The 14,740-nt window shown below is 49.4% G+C and overlaps 1 protein-coding gene and 1 non-coding gene across 2 annotated transcripts in view; both read right to left on the bottom strand.

Annotated features, from left to right (window-relative positions):
- Positions 1-6,596: 6,596 nt before the first annotated feature.
- Positions 6,597-14,740, bottom strand: part of ITGA11 (integrin subunit alpha 11) — a 132,325-nt gene continuing 124,181 nt past the window's right edge. Inside the window, exons 27-30 of the mRNA XM_025296261.3 lie at positions 12,913-13,023; positions 12,722-12,817; positions 8,935-9,048; positions 6,597-8,261 (exon numbers count right to left, since the gene is read on the bottom strand). Coding sequence (XP_025152046.2) covers positions 8,190-8,261; positions 8,935-9,048; positions 12,722-12,817; positions 12,913-13,023 — 393 coding nt within the window. The 3' untranslated portion in view covers positions 6,597-8,189. The remainder of the gene's footprint in view (positions 8,262-8,934; positions 9,049-12,721; positions 12,818-12,912; positions 13,024-14,740) is intronic.
- TRNAR-CCG lies at positions 14,415-14,487 on the bottom strand. The gene has a single exon. It is a non-coding gene; the product is annotated as a tRNA-Arg (tRNA).

The following is a 14,740-nucleotide window of genomic DNA, read 5'->3' as shown; positions in this document are numbered from 1 at the left end:
CCAGAGGTCTGCTAGTGATTTATATATTGCATGACATTTTCTATTTGAGTTTGACATGTAGAATCATTTTTAATTTCGTAGTAATCGATAGTCCTAATAGCCCAGCTAATTTGAAACTAACAATATTGCTGTGTAAAAGGAAAAAATGGTGTTTGTGTTCAGTAAATGTTTGAAAAAAACTGCCTTGAAGTGTGTGTCTTTATTGTTCAGTGTTGAGATGATATTTTATCGAATTCATTTTTTAAAAGTTGTGAAAGTTGTACATGTACATGGGGGGAAAGTTCAGATAAGAAAAATTCAAATAGTAAAAAAAATTTTCCTCTTTCTCTGCCTCCCATTTGGACTCTTCAGAGGATACTCATTAGTTTTTTGAGTAGCTTCTCAGAATTTTTCTGTGTGTATATATGTATTTTTTCTCCTGCTTTTAAAAATGCAAATGGACTCTTAACTTTCCTACACTATTCTGCATCTTGTCATTTTCATTGAGTATATCTTAGACATGTTTTCATTTTGGTATGTATAGATTTTTTTTCTAAAGAACAAATTTACAGCATTTAATTCTATGGATGAACTTAAAATTTATTTAACCAGGCCTTCCTGTTGGATTTTTAGGTTTTCAGCTCAACGATATTCTAAATACTATTTCAGTCAGGGAACATCCTTGTGTCCTGTGTTTTTCATAGAACAAACTCATTTCTAGCCCTGGAACTTCTGGTTTAGTAACTGAGTGTTAAAAATCCTGACAGAGGCGAACCAGTTGCCTTCCATCTCCTTACATCCTTATTGACATCAGATGTTGTCTCATCATTCAGCTTTTGCTATGATGATGGGAAATATTACTTCATGGTTTTGATTTGAGTTCCTTTATTATGAATGAGGTTGACATATATTTGCTGGCCTTTTAAATTTGTTTGCTTTTGGGCACTGTTGTCTTTTTCTTGCTGTGTGTTAGAAATTCCTTGGAAATGTAAGGAAATTTTCTCTCATATGTCACAGTTTGTAGTTTAAGTACAGTAGTTTTTATATCTACTGAATTTTGTATCTTGCTTGTAAAGTTGTCTCCACTTCAAGTTCATGCATCTTTTTTTACCCATGTTCTTTTCTAGTGCTTTTATGGCTTTTCCCTCCCACGTCTCTCTTCAGTCCTCTTTTTTTCCCCCCTCTTCCTCTTCCTCCTCTCCTCTTGTTCTTCAGTTTAAATCTTTTCATCTACCTGGAATTTATTTTGATTAAGTATCCAGCTAGCCAAGAACCCTTTTATTTTCCACTGATTGGAATCATAAGTTCAAATCCCGTAAAGTAATTGGATCTGTTTCTGGCTTCTCTGTTCTACTCTGTTGACCTGGCAGTGTGGTGGGACCCTGAGGAGTATTGACTGGGCTCTGTGGCCTCAGGCAAGTTGCTTTTCGATGTTGGCCTCAGTTTCTCTACATTGGGACAGTAATATCTAAGTTGTAGTGAGCAAATTGGAGTATTAATATTCTTAATGTAATGCCTAAAACCGAGGTGCCTGGTAAATGTTAAGGACTAATCTTCGTGGGGCTGATGTTTCTTCGTCTTTTTTTTTCTCTAACCAGAAAAGGTTTTTTAAATTAATTTGGCTGTGTCAGCTCTCAGTTGCACCATGAGCGATCTTTGTTGTGGCATGCGGGATTTTTCTCTGTGGCACAAGGATTCTCTAGTTGTGTGCGTGCTCCAGAGCGTGTGGGCTTCAGAAGTCAGGGCACTCAAATGCTAGTTTTCACACACCAGCCTAGTTGCTCTGTGGCATATGGGATCCTAGATCACCCACCAGAGATTGAACCCATGTCCCTTGCATTGCAAGGTGGGTTCTTGACCAGTGAACCACTAGGGAAGTCCCCAAGCCAGAAATTTTTTTAGAAGTTTATTTTTAGAAGGTCTTGAAAATATTATTAGTTTTTTTGTTTATAATGTAGATAGGAGCCTTTCTTCCATTGTATATACTTCTAAATGTTAATGTTTCGATATAGGCATTTTAATGGATTTTGCTTCACTTGGATGTCCCGGGTATACTAATCATAATTTACAAGTAATAATAATTTTGCCTTCTCATTTCCAGTATTCATACCTCATATTTCTGTGTTTTACCTAATACAGTCGTTGGGATTACCAGAAGAATATTAAAGGGTGACATGAGAGCACATTTTCTGCAACTGTTTGCTTTCACATTTTGATTTAGGGAGTCCCTTTATAGCGGTCTGAAAAATCATTTAGGGCAACTCTCTCACTTTACAGTTGAAGACAGGCTCACAAAGAAGTGAGTTGTTCATCCGAGGTCTCGCAAGGCCCAAGTGTCAGAGCCTGGGGCAGGCTTGGAGCTTCTTGACCCACTGACCCGTGCTCTTTCACTGTAAGACCGACACACCAGTGCCAGAGAAGCTCACCTTAGGATTTCTGCCGGATCTTTGCTGGGCAGCAGTATTGACTGGACTGCAGAAATCAGACAAATTCTAAAGCATCTCTCTCTCTCTTTTTTTTTTCCCTCTGTGTTTCAAGTAATATCTGCTGTATTAAAGTAAGAGATGCCCAGATAAAAGAAAATGCTGGCAGGAATATATTTCATCAGGTACTTGATCTAGAAAACTTCAGTATGAGATACAAACTTCAGGTGGCTCACAAAATCTTGGCTTTTTGGCAAGCTTAGGCAAAATTATTTGTTCTAATTTGCCTGTGCTTGGTAAATCTGCTGTCCTCAGTTCATCCGGAGAGCAGGACTGGGGTTTGCTCTGGCCCTAACCAACGGAAAAAACTCAGGCATTGGGGCTTATCCTGCATCTACCGTGTCTCAGCACCGTGTCAGGGGCGTTACAGGCACAGGACGTATAGGGATGTTCTATACCACGTACAAGGACTATGGTCCTTAAATGGGCCATATGGACCTTATGGACAATAAGGACTATGGTCTCTGCCCGTGATCATCTTTTTGTCCAGCTAGATGCCCCTATTTGAAATCCGATTTTCTATTTTTCCTCAAATTTTAATTTTTTTTTAATCTGGCAACAAATTTTAATTTTAAAAGTTTACGATGTTACTTTGGAACTCTGGCTTGGGCCACCTTCTGAAAATGTTTCAGAAAACTTTACCATCATCATTTTTAGTATAGTGCCGAGGAGATAGGGACGAAGAACATGCGCAGCTGACGAGAAAGGATGAGTCCTTAAGCAATGGTGCCCCCGGCTTCTTTAAAAACATTTTTCTGCTCATACCCTGCTTTGAGCCTCGTGTGTTCGCTAGGTACATTTTAGCCTGTATGTTCTTGAACAGTTTCAGAGGCCAAGTGCCAGGCTTCTCACCCTCCCTACACCAGCGAAGCTCCTCTGTTCCGGTTTCAGTTTCTGTGTGGAACATGCTGCCCTACTTTAGCGCGATGTCAAAGCTAGTGGAAGAGACAGTGACACAAAAGCACTCTGCAGATTTAATGTGGTCGATTCAGCTTGACTGTCCTTTGAGAGGGATCTAGTTGACAATAATAGTAATATAAGGATAACTTGGGTTTGTTTTTTTTTAACGGTAAGAAGTAGTGCAGAATAAAGGGCAATGTGGCACTAGTTGAAGATGGAACAAAGGCCACTGTGCTGAAGACAGGGCCACTCACTGCTAATGGCTGCGTTAAGTCAACCACCCAGGCGAGTGCGGTGGAGAAACCAGCCACTTCATGTTTGGGGTGAGGCGTGGTTGCAGCGAGTCATTCTGCCAGAAAAGAAGCATGATTAAGCCAGCTGTTTCAATTACAGGCTGCCTGGCATCTTGGGGCTTAAAGCCAAAAGTCTAATGTCTTATTTTGGGAGAATACAGATGCTAAGAGCTCTTGAATGTTGGTGGAGAGAGCAGTTGGTCTTTAGAAGACTTGAAGACCTTAGGTCTCCTGGAAGTGCTCCCATATTTCCCAGAAAAGTTAATTCTCCTCCCTGTCTTTTGTGTTTATGCTAGCACCTTGCCCCCTTCACCCTGATACCCATCTTGTTAAGAAATACCAACTTCCTTAACAAAAGGAAAATCCAGAAACTCCACTGGTTAACTGGAAGGATGCTCCTTGAGGGTTTTTACCAATGACTACTGCCACTTTGATAGGCTCAAGGGCAGGTAAAAAAGGCCCTGATGCCAGAAACTGACATTAAAGTCTGGAGAAGACCAGTATCTTATGGTTCTATAAGTTTAATGTGCTTAAAATGACCTCACAAGAATTGGATCTTGAGATCTGGGGTAGTTGGCTGTAGTTCTGATGCAAGTGGCTCTGGGACCCCACTTGGAGAAGCTCAGCTCTGGATTGATACCTTTAAGAGGCATACCTTGCCCTCTGAGCTTGCATGCCCATACCATCTGATGCCAGAAAGAAGCCATTCTTACCTGGATTTCTCCTCTCTTGGCCGGCCAAAACTGAGGGACAGCATACTTGAGGTCCATGCCCCCGCAGAACACCAGTGAAGGCATGAGGGCCTGAGGCCGCTCTCAGAGCTACCCAAGGGCTGCCCCTGAGCTCCTGGATTTTCTTGCCCTCCTGCATGGGGTCTGACCATGTCAGAACCAACAGGGAGGCCCCCCAGGACATCGTGCACATCTCAAGTTCATAACTTGGTTGGAGGTCCTTTCCTTCTACTAGAGGTGAGTCTAGAATTGAAGAAGCCCCGACAATGTGAAGAGCGAATTCTAAAACCACCTGTAGTTGGTAATTGGGTGTGCAGTCAGACCTGGCCCCAGGCGTGTTTTCCGCCTGCGCACTTGCGTGCTATAGAATGGCTTTAGTACCACGAGGCCAGATGGGCCGATAATGCTTTTAAAAGACTGAACCCTTTTAAAGCTGGTTATGCATCATGTTAACACTCTTGAGTTCAACCCTTAGTTTCACCATAAATAATTACTCTTAACTACCAGATAGAGCATTGCTAATAACTCCCCAAATGAACCATAATATGAATTTTCATGTTGATTTCCAGTTGCATTTTGGACTGCTTGCCACCATGCCAAAAATGCTTCAGAGACTGCTATTCATCTCCCCACCCCCAGACATTGGCAAATGTGCCCCCAACTCCTCCAAGAGGCCTTTTGGGTCTCTGAGGACCCTGGTGATCTCTTGTAGGAAATTACACTCTGGAGACTTGCTGGAATGAGAAAGTCTTTCAAACTGCAGGCTGGAGCCAAGTAAAGTTGAACAGCATTACCATAACGGCAGAGTTCCCTGTACGCAGCATGGAAGGTCACTTGTACCTCTTAACCCCTTATTTCTTGTTTTCTAGCCTATATATTCACGGGCACATTAGAGTCGCTAGGGGAACTCAGACACAAACGATGCCCTGGCCCCTCTCCCAGCTGACTAAATCTGACCCCCATGGGTGGGCCCTTTGCACAGGCAGCGTGTAAAGCTCTCAGGTGATTCTACTGTGCAGTCGGGCTTGAGAAGCACTGCTCTAGCGTGAGGCTTTGTCCCTGTAAAGTATATCTTCCCTGCTTGTCCCACCAGCACTCTTAAGGGCAGTCGTGCCTTAAGATACTTACACCCCACAGCAAATGATTTCAGAAAGACTGAACTGCTAAGATAGAGAAGACAAGAGCAGCACAGTGTGAGGGTTGAAGGCCCTGAAGATTCAGACAAGTCTTCCACTTTTTCTACCTTTTGACCCTTTAGCTGTTCTTTGCCTCAGGTAGCGGAGGGCATGGAGGGACTGTGACATCCCAGAGATAAACCTGGCCTCTGAGCCCAGGGGTTGCAATTCAGTGACTTCTGGGCTGCATCTGACCTATAGATAGATTGTGTGGCCTGTGGCATGACAGCACAAGGCAGATTTTTAAATGTGAATGCCAGTTTCCAAAAGGTTTCATATGAAAGCATTCTCAGTTGATGGTGTTCTACAGAAGACTTGCTACCAGATCAAACAATGCACTTTTGGGTGTGGGGTCATACTCCACTTATGCGGGTGATGACTCAAATGAAATATGATTTTTAAATGCTACCTTCCGATTTTGGTTTCACCATTTGAGGACAAAATATTCCCATGACAAATCAGAAGTGACTGCATATCAGTTCCTTCTACTTCTTCAGATCAAACCCTTCTAAGGCTGGGTGAGAGTGACAGTGTGGCTTGAGGGACACCAATCCTGAAATTAGTCTGGAATTTGCTGTGGAACCAGGGGCTCGCTCTTAATTTCTCTGGTTCTGAGTGTCCTCCTCTATGGGGGAAAGGGACCAAATAATTTCTGAGGTTCTCCTTGTTTCTTGGGATTCCAGCGGCATGAGAATAGAAAGGTGAAGAAACTGGAAGTCAGGGTCTGAAAATCGGCACTGAGATGTCAGCCTAGAGAAATCTGGGAGAAAAGAGAGGGAACGAAGGGGTAGAAGCTACAGGGATACATGGTTTCAACCATCTACACTGGCTAAAGAAGGAACAGTGGACGTGGGAGGGAGGGAGGACCCCATCACTGAGCTGCCCACCCCAGACCAGGAGGCCCTGGCAGGGCATGCTGTGGGGAGCAAGGGGTGGACACGCCCCTTCCTGACGGGAGCCCCTCATCCGCCTCCCATTGTCAGAGCACGGCTCACTAGGACATGTTCTGCCCACAAAAGGATGGCAGCCTCTTGGTTGTTTTTAAACACTGTATTTTTAAAATTTTCTTAAAAATATTTACGACAGTAAAGGTCGTACTGTGTGTCAGGGGACAGATGCCTTTGATGGATCCCCTTTCATTCCTACCTCAAAACCAGGTCAAGGCATAAATTATTCGGCTGGGCACCAGGCGTGCCTCTTGTCCTCGGGGCCCCATCACTGATGGGTCCAGTTATCCCAGGGGCTGGCCGATCAGATATTTGCCACCAAGGTTGCACAGGCTCCGGAGGTCCCTGCACTGGCGTTATCCAGTATGTTCCGTGGAGAACCCCTCAGCACTGGTCCAGCCCTTCTCCCGGGCATGGGTGATGGGTGAGCAGAAGGGAGGAATTGGAGGTGGGGTTGGTGGCGGGGTATGTGTGTGTGTGTGTAGGGACGGGGTGATGCCGGGAGAGTGTGTGTGTGTGTGCGCGCGTGTGTGTGTAGGGAGGGCATGATGCAGACAGAGTGTGTGTGTGTGAGAGACAAGGAGGGATGGGAGGCTGTGTGTGTGTGTATGTGTATAGGGAAGGGGTGATGCAGGGAGGGTGTATGTGTATGTGTGTGTGTGTGTGTAGAGGGAGGGGGTGATGCAGGGAGGGGGGGTGTGTGTGTGTGTGTGTGTAGGGAGGGGGTGATGCAGAGTGTGTGTGTGTGAGAGACAAGGAGGGGTGGGAGGTTGTGTATGTGTGTGTATGTGTATAGGGAGGGGGTGATGCAGGGAGGGCCCCCCACCCCTGCCCCCAGCCTGCAGCCATTGCATCAGGACAGGCTGTGGGGAAGGTGAAGTGAGAACGTGGAGCCCTGGGGACTGCATCATCCACAGGCTTCCGCCAGGCACCCAGGAACAAAAGCAGCGGGAGGGGCGGCAGCTGCAGGCCCGGGGCTGCTGTGAGCACCATGGGGGGCGGGGTGTGGGTGTCAGTCAGGTGAACGCAGGTGGGGGCTGGGGAAGAGCCCCCCGCACCCCCCACCCGGTTCTCCTAGGTCCCAGCTGCCTGTCCACCAGTCTCTGCCTCCAGAGTCTGTCTTCATCCTGGCCAGCAACTGTCAGCACTGGGGCCCTCGCTCAGGGGGCACTCCAGGGACCTATCTCTGGCTAGGAAGGGGTGAGGTGACTTGGGGGCTGTGGGCAGCGCAGGGATGGGGGGACAGCGCAGGATACAGATCCGCTGTCCCACTGGGTTCCCCTGCAACTACAGGTCTGGAGAAGGCAGAGTGCGTTTGCATTTGTAGTCTGCTCTCCAGTTTCTTCTGAGGATGGGGTGATGACGACTTCCTAGCACCTTAGTGGTGGGGGTGGCAATGCCTCTGCACAGCCTGGGGGTGACTTTGGGGTGTACCTTGGGGGGGGGGTCCCCTCTAAGTCCCTAGGGACCTGTGTTGGAGGTGCTGCGGCTCCCAGTAGGATAGTGCCTCTGAAAACTGACTCGAGTTCCTTTCAGAGGGAGCAGACTCAGTCTTTCAGGAGATGAGGTCAAGTGCAAAGTGAGCCGGTGTCTTCTCCGCCCCAGCTCGGTGGGCTCCGGGCCTGCACACTGCCTGGGCCCGCATGCCGGCCCCCATCCACTCACAGCATCCTCAGGAGCCTCACTCCAGCACTTTGGGCATGGGGTCCAGGCCGGGCTCCCTCCTGCGCTTGGCACTTTTAAAGAAGCCGAGCTGTGGGGAGACCAAGGGAGAAATGTCAGGGGTGGGCAGGTGGGCAAGGCCTGTCTCCCCTCCCTCCATTCACCCTCCTGAGGCTGTTTTCCCCAGAAGTGTTCCCTGAATGCCTCCGCTGCTCACGCTGAGTACCCCCCACCAACTGCCAGGCTGGCCAAGGGGCCTCTTCATTGGTGACATGGAGGCTGGAACCAAGCGGATAGAGCCTATGTCCAGAGGCAAGCAGTCGTGCTGTTTGACGCTGCCCGAGTCACTACCGCTCTCTGGGCCCCCTCTCACCTTATCTCGAATAGGAGGAGGTTGAGACTGGGGCTTCTTAACCCGAGGCTCAGGGACAGAGAAAGGCTTCTAAGGGATTTCTTAACAGCCTGACATTAAATTGGAGAAATTCTGTGGTTGTGTGTGCTTGCTTTTTTTCTGATCAGAGGAAGGCTAGCTTTCATCAGGGACCCAGAACGGGACCCACAAAAGGGCTGGAGCCACAGGTTGAGTGCCCTCTGGTGGCCCATCTGCCTGCTGTGGTGAGGAGCCCGCAAGTTCTGCGGAGGCGGCTGGGCGGGCCCCAGCTCCCATGTGGAGGAGCATGTGGGCACTGGCCACACAGCTCAGAGGCTGGGGCCCCAGGCCGGGACACCCAGGGTGCTGCCCCACCCCTCTGCGGGGCCCTCACCTTCCAGAGCGCAAGGACCAGCAGGGCCAGCAGCAGGAGGCCCCCCAGGGTGCTGCCCACGATGATCCAGATGGGGACCTGCGAGTCTTCTTGCTTGGAGATCTCAAACGTGATCTGCAAGGGGAGGGGTGGGGCCGTGTCAACAGACTACTGTCCTGGGGTCCCGGGCAGGCGGCAGCCTGGGGCAGGGCAGGAGGGCAGGAGGCAGCTGGCAGCTGGTGGGAGAGCTGCATCCCCTTCCCCAGGAAGACACTGCAGGGGTGGGCGGCACACAGCCTGCTGAGCGGCCTCAGAGCCCCCTGCCCCAGCACGGTGGGCCCCTGACTTAAGTGACCAGGCGATCCCACCTTCTCTCCGAGACATGTTCCGCTTTTGCTTTTGGGCCACTTCTCTCTGCCTGGATCCTCCTTCTTCTACATGGGCTACTGTTTCTTGCTTTGTTTGCTGCCGCTTCCTAAATGTTGGTGTGTCCTATGGCTCTGTCCTTGGACATCTTTTTTAAATTAATTTTTATTGGAGTGTAGTTGCTTTACAGTCTTGTGTTAGTTTCTGATCTACAGCAGAGTGAGTCAGCTCTATGTGTACATATATCCCCTCTGCTTTGGATTTCCTTCAGCACAGAGCATTGAGTAGCACTTCTTGGGCTATAGCACAGATTCTTGTCAGTTATCTATTTTATACATAGTATCAACAGTATATATATGTCAATTCCAATCTCCCAGTTCATCCCGTCTCCCTCTCCGTGGACCTCTTCTTTATCTCCAGTCACTCCGGGACTCTCCCTCAGAGCTGCCTTATGAGGTAGGTGCAGTGGGCACAGTGGTAAGGGCCCACAGTGCTTCTGAAGGCTCAGACAGTAAAGAATCTGCCTGGGGTGCAGGAGACCAAAGTTCAGTCCCTGGGTCAGGAAGATCCCCTTGAGAAGGGGATGGCAACCACTCCAGAATTCTTGCCTGGAGAATTCCATGGAGGAGCCTGGCGAGCTACAGTCCATGGGGTCACAAAGAGTTGGACACGACTGAGTGACTAACTCACAGTGCTTTTAGGGGCCCACAAAAATGTTCTAATTTCCTTTAAAGTTAGAATCAAAAGACGATTATAATCTTGTCTGGATTTTATTTGTCTTTATACAGACCAAGTCATAAAATAATAATTTTTTTTCCCCTGTTTTTGGAGAAAAGTCCTGAAAGCAAAAGTGCCCAGGGCTATGAAAGCCCTAACACAGTTCTGGGGAAGGCCGTAACCATCTTCAGGCCAGTTGATGCATTCATGTTTCTACCTTCTACCTGGACTCTCCACTGCACTCTTTTTTTTTTTTTTTAAACTATTTTTGTTTGTGTTTGTTTTTAGGCCACGCCACACAGGCTATAGTCCAGGGATCGCAAGAGTTGGACATGACTTAGTGACTAAACCACCACCACCACACAGCCTATGGGATCTTAGTTCCCTGATCAGGGATCAAACCTGGGCCCCCTGCATTAGGAGCTTGGGTTCTTAACTACTGGGCCAGCAGGGAAGACCTTCCACTGCGCTCCTGACTCACATCCTTCGGTCCATGCGGTCCTCACACAAACTCCTGATCTCATTCCTCAGCCTGTTCCTGGCAGCCAGAGGCAGAGGGTGTATGCTCTGTTCTGCTGGTTCCCCAGGCTTCCCATCTCACTCAGAGAGAAAATTATAATCCTCGTCCTGGCCTGCAAGGCCCTGCGCCCTCTGGCCCTTTGAATCTCTGCAGCCTCATCTCCTGCTCTGTCTCTTGCTCTCGACTCCGCCACCTGGCCGCCAGCACGCCCAGCACTGCGCCTGCTGCTGGGACTCTCACCTCCGCTCCTTCTGCTGGCAGGGCTCCGCCACGAGGCACCACTGTGCTGCTCCCGGTCTCTGTCCCTTTATGCAGTGGCTCCCCCGGGCTTACTGTATAAAACAGCACCACCTCCTCTCCACCGTTACGCGTCTGCGTTTTTCTGGGCAGAGCTTATCACCACTGACATCGAACTTACGTTCACTGCCTCTTCCCCCACCCCAGTCCAGAGGGTCAGCTCCAGGGAGAGCAGGGGCTTGTCTGTTTTGCTTGCTGCTCTATCCTCAGTGTGTGGAACAGGGCCTGCCCAGAGCAGGAGCTCAGTCACCTCGCTGAAAGCCTGAATGAATGCACCCCTCGACAGCATGGCAGCAGAGCCTGGCTTGGCCCCTGACTGTTCAACAGGAAAGCCTGCTCCCCTTCTGCCCTACCTTACACAGCCTCCGTTTCCATATCTGGAAAGTGGCCATGGAGACGCCCCTCAGAGCCATGAGGGGTGATCAGTGAACACGGCATACTCCACCGACAGCAGGTCCTGTCTAGCTTTTTCCATCCTTGAAGGCTGGCACCTTGCTCAGAGCCAAGCCACCAGGGGCTTAAGTCAGGGGTGACTGGGTTTCTAAGAGAAGCGAGGCATCCAGAGAGTATAAGAGGGGTTTCAGAGGGTGAGGGGTGGGAGTGGAAGGAGAAGTCATAAACTAGTAAATGACAAATGAACTGGTGTGGAGAGTGAGGTCGTTATGTGTGTGGTGTCTGCACCACACTTCTCACTTGATTGCCTGGGAAATTCCCGCTTGTCTCCCGAGATTCGGATCAAGTGGACTGTCTCCAGAAAGCCCTCCTGGACATGCCCTGCTCTGACCTGGGCTCACCCTCAGACTGCACCCACACTTTGTTGGCCTCATTTATCTGTGGTGGAGGCTGAGAAACAGCAGGAAAACCCGACAACGCTGCAGAAGGAACAAGTAAAACTGCTCCCGGGGTGTTTGCCTGACTGTTGCTCCTGGGCTTCTGCCTGGGCTCCCTCTCGGCCTGGCACACCTCCACACTGTTTGGGATCGACGTTGGTGACTTGTTAAGGTCTGGCTTCCTGACCCAGCGTATTTTGCTCTCCAGCATCTCCTGGGATGGGGCTGGGGATTCACTGGACACCTGGGATAGGAGGCTCACCCAGAGCCCAGACCACAGTTCAGGGATGTGGCCAGTGGAGGGCAGCAGAGTCCCATGCCTGAGATGCCCAGCTCCTTCTAGAGCTGCTGCTGCTGCTGCTAAGTCGCTTCAGTCGTGTCCGACTCTGTGTGACCCCATAGACGGCAGCCCACCAGGCTCCCCTGTCCCTGGGATTCTCCAGGCAAGAACACACCCACCTTCATTTCAAGACCCAATTTCTCATTTTCCCAGGAGCACCGCCTGGATCTTCGCTCCTTTCCTGGACCCTGATTCAAGCCAGTCTGATCTGTAACAATCTGGCTTTACTCAATTAAAAAAGAGTCCCAATACAGAGACTTCTCCCATCCCTTGATCTTCACAATTTCGGTTTGCAGCCACCTTCATTAATTAGATCTGAGGTGAGGATGGATGAGGAGGGGAGGACTCGCTGGCCATTCTAGGCTGCCAGTTTGCCAAGACCCAGCCTCGCTGCCCCAAGGCAGGAGGCAGGCAGCCTGGACAGTGCTTCTGCTTCCTCTAGTGTAAAACACGCAGGTGTCCCTCCTTCCTCTGCCTCCGGGGAGCTGTGGAGGTATAGAGCTTGGTGCCCCCCACGCCCCAGGTACAGGGTGATGAATGCCTATTTCTGGTCCCCTCTTCCTTTTGTCCCAACGGCCTGTTTGTCTTTATTTCCCCTCTCCTCTGATGTTGCACCAACTGCGGGAGGCCTGTCCATCTCGCTCCTGCAGGGGGAGTACGGAAACTTTAAGCGAAGGGATGACCCTTCTCCAAGCTGGCCTGGCACGAGCCCAGGTCTGTAGGGTTCCGAGTGCTCACCTGGCGGCTGGGATCCTCCTCGCGGAAGATGAATGGGCTGTGGAATTGCCTCTGCAAGGCCGCGTGGACCGTGATTCTCATCAGCTTGTACTTGAGCTGTGTAATCAGAGGCCTTGTCAGGAGCTGGCCCTTCCCTTGGAGAGACTCCCTAGCACCCGTCTCCTCCAGCCTGGCCCTGGAGCTCTACTTACTGCTTTTAAGGACCTCAACCACAGGTTCCCCAGCAGATGGAAATTGATTTCCTGGTTGGGGGCCAGCCTCACGTTGCAGTTGATGGAGACTACATCAGAGTTGCTGTGATTCTGAAAGAGGAGGGTCTCTGGGTGAGCAGGGGCTTGGCCACCAGAGAGATGGCTCAGCTGCCCAGCTTGACCAAGTGGGGTTTTGCTCCTGGGGAAGGGTGACAGAGGACAGGGGACAAGGAAGGAGGTGAGGGGTGGAGGTCACAGGGGCTGGGGCTGCCGAGGCTGGCTGGAGGACAAGGTAAGGACAGTATTAATGTATCGGATGCTCCATTTGAAGTTGTGCATTATTGGATGTATTCCAGGAACAGAACTTTAGGTCAGCACTAGAGAGCCTATAAATGTCATCCCCCTACAAACACATTAAAGGGAAAGTGACACATTACTTTAACAGATGCAGTAACTTTAAGCACTTACGCTTAAACTTTAAGATGCTTTAACTTTAAGCATTTTATGAAATCCAACTTCTGTTTGTGATAAAAAAAACAACTACCAGGGAACTTCCTGAATCTGAATAAGGGTGCTTATTAAAAAACAACAAAAAAAACTACATCAAGTATTACATTTCACAATGAAAAACTAAAATAATTCCTTTAAATGCAGAATCAAGACAAGATGGTCATCATTTCTGTTTAGCATTGCCCTGGAGCTCCTAGACAGAGGAATAAGAAAAACAATTTAAAAGGATTGAATGGTAAAACTAAATCTATTATTACTTGCAGATGACACTATCCTAATAGAAAACCCAAACAAATCATCAAATAATTAGGATTTATTAGGTTAAACTCATTTGTGTGGCTCTCTTGCAGCCACCTCACCTCACCCACGTCTGTCTTCAGTACCGTGCACTACACTCCAAAAATGCTTTGTTTGGGGAAATCAAATGAAAACCGAGAAGATTTTTATTTGGGTAAGGAGTCATGAAAGCATGCTCAGAAATTGGTGCGTGGGGCAGAGGTAGCCCCGGGAACAGAAACCTGGACCCTAGCAGGTGTCCTGGGAGGACCTTGGGCGTTGACATTGGCCTCCATTTCAGGCTTCCCAGATAGCACTGAAGGTAAAGAATCCGCCTGCCAACACACAAGGGTCAAGAGGATCAAAGAGTGTTTGATCCCTGGGTCAGGAAGATCCCTTGCCTGGAAAATTCCGTGGACAGAGGAGCCTGGCGGGCTACAGTTCACGGGGTCACAAAGAGTCGTACACGACTGAGCTACTAAGCACAGCCTTCTATCTCTGGGGACAGGGAGGCTCCGGCTGATATGATCAGTGCTTCCAGTACAAGCCTCGTGGGGTCTGGCCTCTGTTTCGCTGTTCCGTCTCGGCTCCTTCCTCCTCCCTCTGCTAGTCCGTATCCTACTAACCCTTTTAGGCACAGGGCAAGTCCATGATCTCTGTTCCACTTTTTTTTTTAATTTGGTTGGAGCTTTTCAGCTGTGGCATGTGCGAACTAGTTCCCTGACCAGGGGTCGAATCTGGGCCCCCTGCATTCGGAATGCAGAGTCGTAGCCACTGGACCACCAGGGAAGCCCCCCTGCTCCTCTTATTCAAGGTTGTCCGTTCCTCTGCCCCTCACTCAACACGTCTCCCAGCCTCCACCCCTGGCTTCTTTACACTCAACCCCCTGTCTCCCCTGAGATGTGAGCCCACTAAGGATATGAAGTATCTTTTCTGTTTCCTCTTGGTTTGAGGCTGGGACATAGAGAGGCTTCGATAAGCTCCTGTGGACAAACTACTGGTCGAGGAGCTCAGGCAGCCCCTCTCCTCGTCCCGGGGCTCC

This window comes from Bubalus bubalis, chromosome 11 (assembly GCF_019923935.1).
Source record: "Bubalus bubalis isolate 160015118507 breed Murrah chromosome 11, NDDB_SH_1, whole genome shotgun sequence".
In the NCBI taxonomy this organism is placed as follows: Eukaryota; Metazoa; Chordata; class Mammalia; order Artiodactyla; family Bovidae; genus Bubalus; species Bubalus bubalis.
Note: the sequence above shows the minus strand (reverse complement) of the source record. Positions and strands in the feature narration are given on the sequence as shown.